The sequence below is a fragment of the Grampus griseus genome, assembly GCF_964374135.1.
Source record: "Grampus griseus genome assembly, chromosome: 6".
Classification (NCBI taxonomy): Eukaryota; Metazoa; Chordata; class Mammalia; order Artiodactyla; family Delphinidae; genus Grampus; species Grampus griseus.
Genome location: NC_139000.1, coordinates 32,627,729 through 32,646,072, shown reverse-complemented (window position 1 = coordinate 32,646,072; position 18,344 = coordinate 32,627,729). Strand labels below are relative to the sequence as shown.

At 38.6% G+C, this 18,344-nt stretch overlaps 1 protein-coding gene across 2 annotated transcripts in view; it reads left to right on the top strand.

Annotated features, from left to right (window-relative positions):
* The window catches only part of TGFBR1 (transforming growth factor beta receptor 1), a 70,227-nt gene that overhangs the window by 33,563 nt on the left and 18,320 nt on the right, over window positions 1-18,344 (top strand). The window contains exons 2-4 of one of the 2 annotated variants that reach the window (XM_082656249.1): window positions 7,277-7,522; window positions 10,391-10,621; window positions 16,085-16,315. In XM_082656249.1, coding sequence (XP_082512375.1) covers window positions 7,277-7,522; window positions 10,391-10,621; window positions 16,085-16,315 — 708 coding nt within the window. Of the gene's footprint in view, window positions 1-7,276; window positions 7,523-10,378; window positions 10,622-16,084; window positions 16,316-18,344 lie in introns of both variants that reach the window. The other variant, XM_082656248.1, reaches the window with a different exon arrangement.

Below are 18,344 nucleotides of genomic sequence, written 5' to 3'. Positions count from 1 at the left end.
CCTGGGCTTTTGTTTTTTGGAAGATTTTTAATCGCAGTTTCAATTTCAGTGCTTGAGATTGGTCTGTTCATATTTTCTATTTCTTCCTGATTCAGTCTTGGCAGGTTGTGCATTTCTAAGAATTTGTCCATTTCTACCAGGTTGTCCATTTTATTGGCATAGAGTTGCTTGTAGTAATCTCTCATGATCTTGTGTATTTCTTCAGTGTCAGTTGTTACTTCTCTTTTTTCATTTCTAATTCTATTGATTTGAGTCTTCTCCCTTCTTTTCTTGATGAGTCTGGTTAATGGTTTATCAATTTTGTTTATCTTCTCAAAGAACCAGCTTTTATTGATCTTTGCTATCGTTTCCTTCATTTCTTTTTCATTTATTTCTGATCTGATCTTTATGGTTTCTTTCCTTCTGCTAACTTTGGGGTTTTTTTGTTCTTCTTTCTCTAATTGCTTTAGGTGCAAGGTTAGGTTGTTTATTCGAGATGTTTCCTGTTTCTTAAGGTAAGATTGTATTGCTATAAACTTCCCTCCTAGAACTGCTTTTGCTGCATCCCATAGGTTTTGGGTCATCGTGTCTCCATTGTCATTTATTTCTAGGTATTTTTTGATTTCCTCTTTGATTTCTTCAGTGATCACTTCGTTATTAAGTAGTGTATTGTTTAGCCTCCATGTGTGTGTATTTTTTACAGATCTTTTCCTGTAATTGATATCTAGTCTCATAGCATTGCGGTCAGAAAAGATACTTGATACAATTTCAGTTTTCTTAAATTTACAAAGGCTTGATTTGTGACCCAAGATATCTATCATGGAGAACATTCCATGAGCACTTGAGAAAAATGTGTATTCTGTTGTTTTTGGATGGAATGTCCTATAAATATCAATTAAGTCCATCTTGTTTAATGTATCATTTAAAGCTTGTGTTTCCTTATTTATTTTCATTTTGGATGATCTGTCCATTGGTGAAAGTGGGGTGTTAAAGTCCCTTACTATGAATGTGTTACTGTCGATTTCCCCTTTTATGGCTGTTAGTATTTGCCTTATGTATTGAGGTGCTCCTATGTTGGGTGCATAAATATTTACAATTGTTATATCTTCTTCTTGGATCGATCCCTTGATCATTATGTAGTGTGCTTCTTTGTCTCTTCTAATAGTCTTTATTTTAAAGTCTATTTTGTCTGATACGAGAATTGCTACTCCATCTTTCTTTTGGTTTCCATTTGCATGCAATATCTTTTTCCATCCCCTCACTTTCAGTCTGTATGTGTCTCTAGGTCTGATGTGGGTCTTTTGTAGACAGCATATATACGAGTCTTGTTTTTATATCCATTCAGCCAGTCTGTGTCTTTTGGTGGGAGAATTTAATCCATTTACATTTAAGGTAGTTATCCATAGGTTTGTTGCTATTCCCATTTTCTTAATTGTTTTGGGTTTCTTTCTTTTTTTTTTTTTTTTTTTGCGGTACATGGACCTCTCACTGTTGTGGCCTCTCCCGTTGCAGAGCACAGGCTCCAGACACGCAGGCTCAGTGGCCATGGCTCACGGGCCCAGCCGCTCCACGGCATGTGGGATCTTCCTGGACCAGGGCACGAACCCATGTCCCCTCCATCGGCAGGCAGACTCTCAACCACTGCGCCACCAGGGAAGCCTGGGTTTCTTATTGTAGGTCTTTTCCTTCTCTTGTGTTTCTTGCCTAGAGAAGTTCCTTTAGCATTTGTTGTAAAGCTGGTTTGGTGGTTCTGAACTCTCTCAGCTTTGGCTTGTCTGTAAAGGTTTTAATTTCTCCATCAAATCTGAATGAGATCCTTGCTGGATAGAGTAATCTTGGTTGCAGGTTTTTCTCCTTCGTCACTTTAAATATGTCCTGCCAGTCCCTTCTGGCTTGAAGAGTTTCTGCTGAAAGAAGAGCTGTTAACCTTATGGGGGTTCCCTTGTGTGTTATTTGTTGTTTTTCCCTTGCTGCTTTTAATATGTTTTCTTTGTATTTAATTTTTGATAGTTTGATTAATATGTGTCTTGGCATGTTCCTCCTTGGATTTATCCTGTATGGGACTCTCTGTGCTCCTGGCCTTGATTAACTATTTCCTTTCCCATATTAGGGAAGTTTTCAACTATAATCTCTTCAAATATTTTCTCAGTCCCTTTTTTTTTTCTCTTCGTCTTCTGGGACCCCTAATTCAAATGTAGGTGAGTTTAATGTTGTCCCAGAGGTCTCTGAGACCATCCTCAATTCTTTTCATTGTTTTCTCTTTATTCTGCTCTGCAGTAGTTATTTCCACTATTTTATCTTCCAGGTCACTTATCCATTCTTCTACCTCAGTTATTCTGCTATTGATCCTTTCTAAAGATTTTTAATTTCATTTAGTGTGTTGTTCGTCACTGTTTGTTTGCTCTTTAGTTCTTCTAGGTCCTTGTTAAACGTTTCTTGTATTTTCTCCATTCTATTTCCAAGATTCTGGACCTTTACTATCATTATTCTGAATTCCTCTTCAGGTAGATTGCCTATTTCCTCTTCATTTGTTACGTCTGGTGGGTTTTTACCTTGCTCCTTCATCTGCTGTGTGTTTTTCTGTCTTTTCATTTTGCTTAACTTACTGTGTTTGGGGTCTCCTTTTCGCAGGCTGCAGGTTCATAGTTCCCGTTGTTTTTGGTGTCTGCCCCCAGCAGGTATGGTTGGTTCAGTGGGTTGTTTAGGCTTCCTGGTGGAGGGGACCGGTGCCCGTGTTCTGGTGAATGAGGCTGGATCTTGTCTTTCTGGTGGGCAGGTCCACATCTGGTGGTGTGTTTTGGGGTGTCTGTGGCCTTATTATGATTTTAGGCAGCCTCTCTGCTAATCGGTGAGGTTGTGTTCCTTTCTTGCTAGTTGTTTGGCATAGAGTGTCCAGCACTGTAGCTTGCTGGTCGTTGAGTGGAGCTGGGTCTTAGCATTGAGATGGAGACCTCTGGGAGAGCTTTTGCCATTTGATATTACATGGAGCTGGGAGGTCTCTGGTGGACCAATGTACTGAACTCGGCTTTCCCACCTCAGAGGCACAGGCCTGACACCCAGCCGGAGCATGAAGACCCTGTCAGCCACGCAGCTCAGACGAAAAGGGAGAAAAAAAGAAAGAAAACAATAAAATAAAATAAAGTTATTAAAGTAAAAAATAATTATTAAAAATAAAAAAAATTAAAGAGTAATTTAAAAAAAAGAAGAGAGCAGCCAAATTGAAAAACAAATCCACCAATGATAACAAGCACTAAAAACTATACTTAAAACAAAACAAAAGAAAAAAGCAAAAACAGACAGAACCGTGGGACAAATGGTAAAAGCAAAGCTATACAGACAAAATCACACAAAGAAGCATACACACACACACTCAGAAAAAGAGAAAAAGGAAAAAAATATATATATCATTGCTTCCAAAGTCCACTACCTCAATTTTGGGATAACTCATTGTCTATTCAGGTATTCCACAGATGCAGGGTACATCAAGTTGATTGTGGAGATTTAATCCGCTGCTCCTGAGGCTGCTGGGAGAAATTTCCCTTTCTTTTATTTGTTCGCACAGCTCTTGGGGTTCAGCTTTGGATTTGGCCCTGCCTCTGCATGTAGGTCACCTGAGGGCGTTTGTTCTTCGCTCAGACAGGACGGGGTTAAAGGAGCTGCTGATTAGGGGGCTCTGGCTCAGGCCAGGGGGAGAGAGGGGTACGGAATGCGGGTTGAGCCTGCGGCGGCAGAGGCCAGTGTTACGTTGCAACAGCCTGAAGTGCGCTGTGTATTCTCCCAAGGAAGTTGTCCCTGGATCACAGGACCCTGGCAGTGGCAGGATGCACAGGGTCTTGGGAGGGGAGGTGTGGTTAGTGACCTGTGCTTGCACACAGGTTTCTTGGTGGCTGCAGCAGCAGCTTTAGCATTTCATGTCTGTCTCTGGTGTCCATGCTGATAGCCGCAGCTCGCACCCTGAAACAATGGTCTCTTGCTTCTTAGGCAGTTCCAGACTTTTTCCCGGACTCCCTCCCGGCTAGCTGTGGCGCACTAGCTCCCTTCAGGCTGTGTTCACGCAGCCAACCCCAGTCCTCTCCCTGGGATCTGACCTCCAAAGCCTGAGCCTCAGCTCCCAGCCCCCGCCCATCCCGGCGTGTGAGCAGACAAGCCTCTCAGGCTGGTGAGTGCTGGTTGGCATCGATCCTCTGTGTGGGAATCTCTCCGCTTTGCCCTCTGCATCCCTGTTGCTGTGCTCTCCTCCATGGCTCCACAGCTTCCCTCCCACCATACCCTGTCTTAGCCAGTGAAGGGGTTTCCTGGTGTATGGAAACTTTTTCTCCTTCACAGCTCCCTCCCAGAGGTGCAGGTCCTGTCCCTATTCTTTTGTCTCTGTTTTTTCTTTTTTCTTTTGCCCTGCCCAGGTACGTGGGGAGTTTCTTGCCTTTTGGGAAGTCTGAGGTCTTCTGCCAGCATTCAGTAGGTGTTCTCTAGGAGTTGTTCCACATGTAGATGTATTTCTGATGTATTTGTGGGGAGGAAGGCGATCTCCACGTCTCACTCCTCTGCCATCTTGAAGGTCTCCCTTGCAAATAATTTGCTGATCACTGCCTAGGAGTACAGGATTCAAAGATGGGAAAATAAAACAAATTTTAAATCTTGGCCCTTCTTAATATAATGAGAGACACTTAACGGCAAAGTGTAAATAGATTGATTTGTGCTAACCTAAAGGTATGCAAAGAGGGCTATGGGAAAAAATTGAAAGGAGTCACCCAGTTGTCTTATGGGTAGGGGAGAGGTTTAGATCACATCATGGAAAAGATCTTGTTTGAATATGGTCTTAAAAGATGAGAGGGTGGTTTCAAGTAGGCAGAGAGATAGTATGTGTAAAGACCAAGGTCATGAAAGACATGATTATCATAATAATGAGACGTGTATGGCCCAGGATAGCATTTGTAATGTGAGCAATAAGTTGGAACCCCAAAGTAGAAGTTTTCATTGTTAGACCCACTGTTTAGCTCTTATTTCATATACTCTAAGGGAGCCATGAAGATCATAGAAAAGGGAGAGGTATTCATGGTAGTATTTTTATATATAGCGATTACCATAGTGTATTGTAATGTTCTCCTTCACTGGCTGTTGGAGCTACTCAAGGGCTATGACCATGAGTTATAAATTTTTGTATACTAAGCTTTTGGTAGAGCAGCTGTTAAAGCTAATGCTTAGAAAACATTGGTTGAATGACTAATCATGAGTAAAGAGGATTCGGGAGAGAATAATGACAATCTCCTGTGGTGGTTTTAATTTTTTGTGGGTGATAGACCACTTTGTGGTTCTGTTGAAAGCTATAAACCTTCTCCTTGAAAAGGTAAATACGTACAACATTTGGCCTACAGTTTCATGGGATCCTTGTATCCCTGAAGCCAGTCCGTGGATTCCTGGTTCAGAATCCCTCCTTAGGAAATTATACCCAGGGAACCTACAATCACTGCCAAACCTCACCATGAATAAGCTACTGTCTTTTTTAACAGTCTTTTAAATGTTAGATTATAACTGTATCTTTTTCTTATAATTTTCTTGAATTCTCTTCATGCTTGGGAGGATTTAGTTTAAAGAACTGAATTATCTATGGAGAAAGAAAATAATTTTTATAATGATTGAGGTAAAACTTTGCTGGTCTGTAAAGATAATAGACAAGCATGCTAATTAAGCTAGCAACCAGGAAGCAGCTGCTTGAGGTAATGCTGATGTTCCTTGAGTTTGGGTTTAGCAAGTGAGTTAGGGGTCCTCAGGACCATCCTCTAGCTTGATGATTTGCTAGAAGAACTCACAGGACCCAGAAAAGCTGTTATACTCATGGTTTTTATTTATTACAGTGGAAAGATACATATTAAAATCATCTAAAGGAAAAGGGACACCTCATGGGGCAAAGTCCAGGAGAAACCCAGTACAAGCTTCCAGATGTCCTCTCCCAGTGCAGTAGCACAGGTGCACTCCATAGCTTAGCAATGATGTATGACAGCACATGTGAAGTGTTGCCAACCAGGGAAGCTCACCAGAGCCTTGGTGTCCAGGGTTTTTACTGGGGCTCAGTCACAAAGGGTTTGCAGCATTCTTATCAGGGAAAATATTTCAAGGTGTCAGAGCTCATCTCCCAGGAACTGGCCAAGGGCCAGTCCTGAAGACAGGCCTTTCTTGGGGATGTGTAAGGTTTGAGCAACTTGGGCCTGCTGAGTGAACCCTTTCCTGCACACCAAGTTAGCTGTTCAGAGTTAGCTAGCTTTCTTCTGGCCTGCCCGCCTAGCCACTCTTTTTCTAGTTACAGTAGGCCTCTCATCACAGATGGCCATTCTGCAAACCTGGACTCTTCCCTTTCCCTTACCAACATGTAAAGTTTGATTGGACTCAAGGACATATGTGTGCTTTGTTGTTTCATGAGATCCTAGTGATCTGTCACTCATTCAGCACTTTTTGAATGTTGCTGTGTACCAGGCCTAGTTTTAGATGTGGATCATGAGGGAGAGGAAAAAATAACAGTTCTGGTAAGCAGTGTATGCTTTGGGGAACACTTAATCTTGTTGGAGCTTAGTGAAAGGTTGTGTGTGTGTATGGGAAGGTGTTGGTGATAATTAGAAGACTTCCCTTAAGTTGAGTATAAATATCAAATAGATAAAAGTGGGCATGGAGCTAGTGTTTCTCCAGTCATTTCTGTAGCCAGTTGCCTGTGTGATTGGAGCACATATGTATTGTTACCTTGCTTATGAGAAAGTACCCTAATCCTAGTTAGAAGATACATGTCTTTTGGGGATTTGCAAAGGAGAAAGGAATGTCTGGCTTAATACAAATCTATTTCCATTACTCCATTACCATAAACTTACCCTGACATTTCCAACCTACAGTGAGGAGGTGGTAGTATTTTCACATTGCTCCCCAGTCGGGGGAATATATGAATGCCTAGTTTTGGACCAATAAGAATAAGTATAACCTTTATAAATTTCAGTGTACTTTGTTTCAAATGGGAGGGCAAATGCTTGCCTTACATTGATGAAATTGCACGTAACAGTTTTTCTATACTTGGAAGCCAAAAGTTTTAGGAAAAAGCCTGGGTCCAAATTTCAACATGTTTGGCTCCTACATATGTGTGCTTCTTAACAGAATTTGGAACTTCTCAGGTTAACAAAGAGTTTGGTTTTTTGAACAGAGCAAAGAAATTGTATAATTATAATAGAATCAGGAATGTATTAGTACAGAGAATATGGGATAATTTAAAATTGTTAACCTTGAGAATTTTTTCTGACAGGATCTTTTCTTTTCCCCCCAGCATTACAGTGTTTCTGCCACCTTTGTACAAAAGACAATTTTACTTGTGTCACAGATGGGCTCTGCTTTGTCTCTGTCACAGAGACCACAGACAAAGTTATACATAATAGCATGTGTATAGCTGAAACCGACCTAATTCCACGAGACAGGCCATTTGTATGTGCACCATCTTCAAAAACTGGGTCTGTTACTACAACATATTGCTGCAATCAGGACCACTGCAATAAAATAGAACTCCCAACTGTTGGTAAGTTGTTGTATAAGTTTTTTCTTGATACTACAAGAAAAGCTCTTAGACTCTATGATTTTAGAGCTGGAAGGGATCTTAGAAATTGTCTATCCCAGTTTATTCAGTATAGAGGCAAGAAGTAACTTGTCCAAAGTAGTAGAGTTATAAGGGTAGCCAAGATCCTGACTCCTGCGTGTGTGTTGAGAAGGTGGTTCCAAGATACTTTCTCTGAGGTCTGTTGTGCCTAAAAGGGTAGCCTCTTTAGAGAATACTGATAAAGCCCACCATAGCAATATGTCCTCAGAGTGAAATTTTTTCCTTGTATAATGCTCCAGTCTTTTAAAGCAGTCAGTAATGGGAGGGAATTGAGAACAGCACTAAACAGTCCAGGTGCCTTCATTTTGTAATATCACCTTGCCTTATGATCTTTATGTATAAATTATTATATACGATTTCTAGGTTTTTGGTCCTTCACCATAGTTTACATTTTAAAATGTCCTGGAAGAGCCAGGAATTTGAAAGCTTCATAAATGCTTAGGATTAGATTAATTTTAAGGTTCTGATTTAAGATGCCAGTCTAAGCTCATCTGTTTAACTCTTCTGACACTTTCCCCAAATCCAAAATACCTACTGTAATAATCAAAGGAATACAAAAATGAGGAAAACCTATATTAATGCTAAGAGAATTAATGGAAGAAATGCTACCCACTTGCCTATAGTTGTGAGGAACTCTGCAGTTTATAGTGCAGATTATAACAGACTAGTGAAGAACTGACTAACTATAGGAAAAGAAGTAGGTGAAAGACCCTCTTGCAGAATCCCACCATTACCTTAAGCTGAGGGGCTGGGTGTGAGGCTAGGCTACAGGGGCAAACTCTCAATTCTCCTTTAGGAAGCACCTGCTTTCAGTGCTCACTTTCCACTCAGAGTTGGTCTAGGCATCATGCTAATTAAAGTAGGAAGCACTGCTGTAGCTCAGAGGAAAAGGGCCAGTCCTGCCAGTTGTAGAAGGAAGGCAGTCCTCCACCTAGTTCGAGTGATAACAGCAAAGTAAAACCAAATCTTCAGCATGATAGAGAAGGTCCCTGTGGCAAAGCTCTGTCAGACTGTAATTTTTCTTTTATATAGGCATCTGCAATTCTAATATGACAAGGAGAATGATAATTCCAGAATTTCCCATTTCCATTATTTGAAATGGCTTGAAATATCAGAATGGAGACTCACAAAACCTTATGAAGAGCTCACTTTATTTTTAATGCTAAAATACACAAGTACCTCATTCCCAGGTCCCTGATAATCAGACAGCAAAAAAATTTATCAAATGGAAAGATTGCATGGTTCAAAAGAAGTGAACTGAACTGGATAAATGAGAGTAGATGTCATCCTATGAAATACACTTACAACATGTTAGGGAAGAACTTTCAGACAGTCCAAGGTCTGTTTTCAGTTGTTCACAATGAAATGAGAACATTGCACAGTTGTTAAGATCGCTTTCAGATGAAAAGCTCAATTGATGAATTATTTTTAAAAATGCAGTATTGAAAGTGAACAGCAGACTGGATGTTGTAACTTTATTGTCAAGTGTGAGACAAGCTTAAAGCAAGACAAACTTGAGAAATTGTGTTACAATTCAGAGAAAAAGATAGTTGGTGAGCAAATTAAGAGACATAGAGGACAGATCTAGGTGATCCAATATGCTTAGCATAAAACCAGAAAAAGGCAAAAGGACAGAAGAGAGAAGAAATACTATGTAAAATTAATGAAAAAATACTTAACCAAATATATATAATGAAAAACTATCAGTTTTCAAGAATAAAGAAAAATTGTGCACACATTCAGCACAAGTGAACACTGGTTACCTATAAAAGGAAAAAAAAAGTTCAGATTTTTTCCTTTTTTTAAATACCAGAAGGCAATGGAATATCATAACATTGCTTGTTACCCAAAATTCTTTAGATGAGCCAAGATTTTTCATATATAAAGGCAACAAGCATCTTTAGATAATTAAGTATTCAGTGTATAAGGACCCATATACTCTTTCTGAAAGGAATTACTAGAATTAGGATTCTTTATCATATGAAATCAATCCAAATAAAGATCTCAAGAATGATAAAGATGTGATGTGAAAGAAAGGGTGGTGAGCCATGAACCAGCATGTGTCAGAATGAATGCCGAAATAGCTGTAATTAATGTGTTTCTGAAACAATGCAAATTGTTGTTAAAAGAGATTATAAAAAAAGATCTTTAATTAAAAGTCTAAGTGATTAAAATAAACTAGAAAGTATACACATGCAAACTATTAAAAAAAGAGGATATATTTTTGCATGAAAAAAATTGGTGGAGATATATACACAGGTGAGTTTGGGGGGATGGTGAGGCTGTAGTTAATTTTTTTTTTTAATTTTGCTCATCTGTATTTATATTTTTTAATTTTTTTTCCTGCTATGAGCATATACTAGCCTTCGAATAAGAAGATAAGCCAAACTACTTTTTAATAAAAAAGAAAAAGAAGACAATGACTTAAGAAGAAATATTTAATGGGAGTTGTTCCAGATTATTGGTTCTTCTATTAGCGATCTGACAGGGCTAAGGGGGGTGGGTGGTGGTCCTACAGTGTTTGTGGTAGCTGGCCTTGTTATTTAGGGGATGGCTCAAGACTTCAGGAAGACTAAGTGGATGTTCATAGCGATCATAAAAGGAGAGCCAATGGGAGAAGATTAAGTGCTTCACTTGTTACGGGTTTGAGCTTTATGAGCTGCTATGATGAAGCTCTGAATAATGGTAGTAGTGGCCAGCTGCAGGAAATGTGGAGGATTTAGGAAATTGTGGATGCCGCCTACAGTGTTATTGTTGTTGATGTTTATTTCACTTGAGGCCCTTTTCCAGGAAAGCCATCATCTGGCCTTGGTCCTGTCGAACTGGCAGCTGTCATTGCTGGACCAGTATGCTTCGTCTGCATCTCACTCATGTTGATGGTCTATATCTGCCATAACCGCACTGTCATTCACCATCGAGTGCCAAATGAAGAAGATCCTTCATTAGATCGCCCCTTTATTTCAGAGGGTACTACGTTAAAAGATTTAATTTATGATATGACAACATCGGGTTCTGGATCAGGTAATGTATTTGTTTTTTTCTTTTTCCTAAGATGTCTTTTTAAAATTAACTGTGTTATTTATTAGTTGGCTAAGCCAGTTGGCTTAGTATGTTAAAACTTGGGATAGTGTGAATACTACTCCAGCTTTGAACCTAATAAAGGTCTTTAAGCTAGGTCTGTATCTGACTATGGCTAGTTTAGTAAGGACAAATAAAATTGACTGACTTATTTGAGCAGTAAAAGTAAGTCACCTTCACATTTGTGTAACTTTCAAAACATTCTCACCTTCTCATGACTCTGTGAGAATAAGGACAGTTATTCCTCTGTAGCTGAGGCCGAAGTTCACAGATGTTCAAATAATCTGCAGTTTACCCATTCTCTTCAGGACTGTTTAGCAGCTTTATTTTTGTATTGAAAGCAGGCATGACAGAGAGTGTGTTTGGAATTGTGAAGGTTATTTGCTTTTTCAACGTTAAATTGCTGTCTCTGGCTCAGGCCTAGTTTTTTATTAAACTAATGAATTTTTAGTCATTTTCTCACTTTAGAAAAAAGTCTGACCACCTTGTTATTTAATATAGGTTTATGGATCCATGGCCCTTCTGATATTTGCTTTTCTCAGTTCTCTTTGCTTTTTGTGGGATCAGAAATAGATTATCTAATTACCTGAAGCAAATTTTGGCATAGCAGTCAGTGCTTCATATTTAAATCAAAAGGGAATTTAATTTTCACTTTTTCTTACATGTGCTTTGGAAGGATACTAAGAGAAGATTCCTATCCTCTACAGTATTGTAATTTGACACTTAATGCCTAGCCAGGAATTAAGAGATCTAGATTCCAGTGCAAGCTTTGTCATTGATTGGCTGTCTGATCTTGGTTAAACCATGTTTTCTCCTTGGGCTTCTGTTTCCTCATCAGAAATATGGGACAGATACTGTTGATAATAATACTTAAAGTGGTTTGTTAGGACTTTTAAATGAGATGTACTGTCCTTTAAAAAGTATAAATTAACTTCAAATAAGGGCTAGATTCATGGATAAAAAGATTTAAAAATATATGTATAATGAATTTTATAATCAAGTGATTAAAGGAACTTTATTGGTTTTTTAAATTAATTAATTTTAATTTTTGGCTGCGTTGGGTCTTTGTTGCTGCGTGCAGCCTTTCTCTAGCTGTGGCGAGCGGGGGCTACTCTTCATTGTGGTGGCTTCTCTTGTTGCGGAGCACGGGCTCTAGGTGCGTGGGCTTCAGTAGTTGTGGCACGCGGGCTCAGTAGTTGTGGAGCACGGGCTTAGTTGCTCCATGGCATGTGGGATCTTCCCGGACCAGGGCTCGAACCCTTGTCCCCTGCATTGGCAGGCAGAGTCTTAACCACTGCGCCACCGGGGAAGTCCCTGAAGGAACTTTAAAGCAGAAATTGTGATTGGGGGAGGAATATGACTCTGAAGCACAAAATCTCACCTGATGATACAGAAAGTTCACATAATGACAAATGTCTTTAAGGGAATGAAGGTATATTCATGTATATATATGTATGTTTATTCATTTAAATATGAAGAAACTGACTTCATGGCATAAAGTTTTCTTCTGTAGAATTTGGCCATACATATTCAGTAAGTGAGTTCTGCCCATGACTGCTAGGATACATACAGGCTTACGGTGGAGCCCGGGTCTCTTAAGGCAGCCTTTAGGGATCCCTGTGACTGTTGTGAGGAGGGAGGCAGTGACTGGCTGGATTGAGATGGAGCAGCCTTAGTACTAAAGATGTGACAGTCTTTGGGCAGGAGTGGTGGAGGAGTGGAGAGAGATTATTTTAGGGTTCCCCTTTGATTCTGAGTTAGTTCAAAGGGTTCCCAAAGAATATCTGGCTCATTCTAGAAGCTAACCTGGGCCAACAAAATATGATAAGCAAGGGCCAAAGTCACAGAAAATTAGGGTGGCTTTAGATCATTTGGAATTAATCCCTTGGACCTGCTCTCTTGTTGCCACACTTACACCCAGGGAAATCAAAGCAGTTCCTGCCACTTGGCACAGTGGTATGTATCAGGCCTCAAGGAGAGCAAGCCTACCTAAAGGATTAAAACAAATTGCTGTCTGGATGGCAGTTTGTTTCTGAATAAGAATATATTTATTTACCTTTTAAGATACAGACATGAAGTAAAGAATGGAATTGTAGTAAAGAATGGAATTGTTCTTTTTCCATTTTATCTATATTTCTATATATGTCAGGGACCCAGCTCTATTGTTGAAAGCTTCTCTCCCTCCTTTTATGCCTCCTTTTACACGCTGCAAAAACTTGTCTGCATTGTTTGCCAGCTCTGTGGCTTTGGGCAGTTAGCTGATGTCTCATGCCTGAGTTATTTCGTCTTTAAAATGAAAGTAATGAACCCTGCCCAGTGTACATTACTGGATTGTTGTGAGGTTCAAATGAAACGAGATGTTTGTGTGAAAGCACTTAAGCACTTGGTAGATTGTAAAGTTATATCCAAATGACAGGTGTTATTCTTATTGAAAAGATATTTGGAAAAAATCTGATATACAGTATGAATTTGCTGCATTTTACAAAAAAACTAGTTTAAGGCCTCCTTCCCTGTCATAGTTTATTCTGTGTTAATGGCTTTCAGATTTATCCAGACAGAAGGTATCTTCTGTTGAATGACAGCAGAAAATTCCATTGCTTTTCCTTCTATTTATTATAAAGACTGAATGCCATTTCATGAATGGGACTCATGCCTCTGAGTAAGTCAAATGTCTGTGTATAATATCCTTTTTAGTTCTTTCACTCATTGAGGAAAAGATAAAACATTTTATGTTATGAATTCAAATGTTTATTACTCAGTACTATGACCATAATTGAGGAAAGGCCCTATCTCTCTCTCAAAGACTGTACTTTTAACTTAGGAATTGCAGGGAGACAATGGAGAGATGTGTTCTGGAACCTAGCTCTAAACTTAAAGCTAATCGTATCCCTGTTGCATTTATTTGAATCACAGGTTGTGCATGTGCCCATATTTAAGCTGTCATTAGATTGCAAAGTATGTGGGAACACGCAAACATGTGCCAGATTTATTTATTTGGTTGTGCAGGGTCTTAGTTGCGGCAGGCAGGCTCCTTAGTTGCGGCACATGGGCTCCCTAGTTGTGGCACTCACACGGGATACAGCTCCGCAACCAGGGATTGAACCCGGGCCCCCTGCATTGGGAGTGTGGAGTCCCATCCACTGCACCACCAGGGAAGTCCCTGTGTGCCAGTTTTTGAGAGTGTGCGTCTCTTAGGCCAATGTTTATTATGTCTCATTCATGCTTACGATCTCTTTAATGCATGCATGTCCTTCAGGTCTTATTTTTGTTGTTCACTGCATGTAAAGGTGCTTGGACCCTGTTTCCCCATTAAAGTTTTCGCTCAAGCAGTTCTAAAAGGTACAGAAGTAAAGCAGAGAATATAGAGATCTGAATTAGGCCTGTTTATTTTTGTCTTTAGAAAAAAACTATTACTTTTTAAAAAATGCTCAGATTTTCATGTGGGTTATGGTAACCAAATACAGATAATATGATAAATCTAGATTTGATTTTTAATTCTAGTTCTGCATCTAGAATCCAGTTGTGAAGGGGAAGACAAAGACTTTCTTTGTCCTGTTAGGCTTTCTTGACCCTGCGTGAGTCCTGAATATGTCAGGCATTTTCAGACTTCCCATTTGCTATTCCCTTTCTTCTTTATTCCCTGCATTTCTAACTTCCAGATCAGCCTCCTGAAATGAACTCTTAAGTATACTTTAAATCTTTAAGTACATGGTGTGGCCCTGTTCAAAGGCTTTAAGAAAATTTTGTAAGTTAGTGTCTACTGTAAACAACATAATTAGGAATTGGTTATTCATAATACAAAAGAGCTCCTTGACTTAAATAAGGATTTTTCACAGATTTATTTTTAACCAGCAGTCTCCTTATGAAAACAATTGTTTACAATTAGACTGCTAACTACTTTGCAGGAAGTACGGAGGATGGATAGAGCAAGGGGAAGGAAGGATCTATTTGAGAAACTTAAAGATGAAAAGAGACAACTTAAAGATTTAACATTTGGATTTATTAGTATTTCACACCAGAGAATCAAAGAGACCAGATAATTTTATTTACTTCCATTAGTTTAATTTGATCTAGCAGGCAACTCAAGATAGATTATAAGTGACACCAATTTATGTGTATTAGACTATAAATAAAATATTGTAGAACACGATGTACACTGATATTTTGTCAGTGTCAGTATAATTCGACAGTTCTTAGTCCATGGGGAATTGGACTAGTCCCAAATATAGTGTTACTTAAATTTTGTAGGTAGTTAGTAAATACTTTTATGTAAATGAAATAAGTGTGGTAATATTTAAAACTATGTATTTTATAGTAAGGTAAGTTCAGTTAGTGAGAAAATTGCCAATGTTTCATCACCAAGGTAAGTTACTTGGCATCTTTCCTTAAGATACTAGTGTTGCCTAGGCAGCCAGTTCCTGGCTCGTAAATTGGTAAATTGCTTGCCTTGAAATGGTTTCTGTGATAATTTTTACTGATTTATTAAAAGTTAGACCAGAATTTACTTCTTCATTTCTTATGCTTACACACTTTTCTCCTCCTTTTCTCCTTACACACTTTTCTCCTCCTCCTTACACACTTTTCTCCTCCTCCTTTTGTAAAACTGTTACCAGACTCATCTTTCTGAAATAAGATTTTTAAATTATTTCTTTCCAGTCATGAAATGAATGGAAATGTTTACTAGTTCCTCTTTCACCCACAGCTCTCATTGGTCATCTTGAGCCGGGCATTCAGTACTCTTCACATTCTGGTGCAGCTTCTCTTCTACTGTTTTACTACATACATCTTTTTTTTTTTTTTTTTTTTTTGGCAGTATGCAGGCCTCGCACTGTTGTGGCCTCTCCGGTTGCGGAGCACAGGCTCCGGACGCGTAGGCTCAGCAGCCATGGCTCACGGGCCCAGCCGCTCCGCGGCATGTGGGATCTTCCCGGACCGGGGCACGAACCCATGTACCCTGCATTGGCAGGCGGACTCTCAACCACTGCGTCACCAGGGAAGCCCCCCATACATCCTTTTTCTGCTTATCTATCTAAGTTGGTTCCCTAAACATGTATCATCCATTTCTTCTACTTTTGCTTGCATATTCCTCCTACCTAAACACCTTACCTCCTTGTCTTCTTCTTTGTCCTATCCCTTCTGTAAAGGACAATCTAAATTCAGCTTATCTTTTAAAGCCTACCTTGACTCTCTAGGCAGGAGTTTCTGGATTCTTTTATTGTATTTATTATTTTCCTTTTATCATGAATTATTGTTTTTGCAAATTTACTCTATATTTCCTCAGTGAGATTGTAAGTTCCTTTAAGGAGTTAAACCTTTCTGAGTCACTCTTTTAACGCCTATCGTGGTGTTAGAAACAGGTACCGATATTGGTTGTTTGTGTCGAATACTATTTATTTTTATCTTTAGGTTTACCATTGCTTGTTCAGAGGACAATTGCGAGAACTATTGTGTTACAAGAAAGTATTGGCAAAGGTCGTTTTGGAGAAGTTTGGCGAGGAAAATGGAGAGGAGAAGAAGTTGCTGTTAAAATATTCTCCTCTAGAGAAGAACGTTCATGGTTCCGTGAGGCAGAGATTTATCAGACCGTCATGTTACGTCATGAAAACATCTTGGGATTTATAGCAGCAGACAATAAAGGTGAGTAACATTTGCTTCTCCTTTGAGTGTTACAAAATATACTTAATCCTTTCCACAAAGAAGACTACTAAACATTGTCATATTTGATGAGAAATGGATGTTTGTAATATAAATTAGACCTATTAAGTAAAATAGAATATATTAGAAGCCTTTAGGAACAAGAACTTCTTAAAGATTTTCTTGACTCTTGACAACATGTTCCTAAACCTCTAATTGCTTTATAAAATGTAAAGAGCTATTTAAAAAAAGGTTACATGCTTTTGTTGTTTGGTTCTGGGAAGTTAGTTACTGAGGATAGTCATAACGTAGAAAAAAAATTTATCAACTCTGGTTGCCCAGAGTTTTGAGATAGGCTAGAGCTCATGTTTCCTTTTAATCTCTTCCTGACCATTAGGGCATTCTAATATTTCTTAATGACCTTATGTATAGGGAGAGTAAGAATAACTTCTCAGTGTATTCTGTGTTTAAATTGCTAGGCTAAATAGATTAATCTTTTAAGTAAACTCACTTAAATAGAGAAATGGTTTCTCCAAAACCACCTTGCCCTTAGTAACCATGTGGACCTTTTCTTGCCTGTGGTACACAGGTGCTTGAGGCCTGGGGGCAGATGCTGAAGCAAGTGAGGAAGCCATGTCAGTAGGTAGCATGAGAGGTGACTGTGAAAAGTGAAAAGTGACTTCAGACTGCACTTCATTTACTTTCCTGGCTTCAGTTATTATAGTAGTGCCCACAATCGTACCTTTATAGCTTTTGTCAGAGGCTTGTATTGGGTTGGCCAAAAAGTTCATTTGGGATTTTCCATGAGATGTTACAGAAAAACCCAAATGAACTTTTTGGCCAACACAGTATTACAACTCGACTCTCATCACACCCACCCTGAATCAAATGTATTTCCCAGCTTTCCTATTTTTTTAAAAAAAATGCTATCATCTTTTTTAAAGGCCATAACCATAGTCATCTTTTTACTTCTCTCCCTTCCCATTTTCTTCAACAATATTTATTTCTTTGAAATATTAACAATGTTTAATCTCAGTTTGTGTTCATGGGTGATTTTGATTTTTCTTTTTGCTTCTCTGTATTTTCAAATTTATTTACAACAAATATTTATTACTTGTTTTTTTAAACTTTTATTTATAGAAAATTTCCAGTATATAGAAAAGCAGAGAATAGTATAATGAACCCCCATCACCCAGCTTCAACAATTATCAGCTCACTGCCAACCATATTTGAGCTCTGATTCCACCTACTCTGCCCCCTCTGAATTATTTGAAGCTAATCCCAGAGAGCATATCTTTTCATCCATAAATATCTGTTTGTATCTTCAGATTATGGGGAATCTTTTTTTGTGAAACATAACAATACTACCATTGTCAATTTTTAAAATGCCATCAAATATCTAGTCAGTTTCACATTTCTGCAGTGGTCTCCCCCTTTTTTTTTTTTTTTAACAATTGGTTATTCACTTTAGGATCCATTGCATTTGGTTGATATTTATCTTAAATCCCTTAAAATCACTAGGGTTACCCTTTGTCTTTTTCTTCTCGGAGTTTATTTGTTAAAGAAACTGGATTGTTTGTCCTATAGGGCTTATCATTAATTGAATTCTTATAGTATCTCTGAACTTGCTCCTTGTATAATTTGAAAACTGGTAGTTAAAATTAGAGACTGAATCTGATTATTTTATTGGTTTCCTGAAAATATATACGTTCTACATATTCTTTCTATTGCATCAAATCAGGAGGTGTATAAGTGTGATTATCTGCTTTTCGTGACTTAGGGGCGGTGATGGATGTAAGCAGGGATTATCAATCAATAGATACTACCAATTCAGTATTACTTAATTTAAAAACAAAACAAACAAAAGCAGTGATCATAGTCTGACCAAGTCCTTAGTTTTCACTTTCTTCTGTCTTCGACACCATTTAGCTTCTCCCCCAACCCTTAAAACAACCTTTGTTTTCTGTGACTCTGGACTTTCTTATTTCTTAATAGGTGTTTTTGTTTTCTGAAACTCTTCTTAATACATATG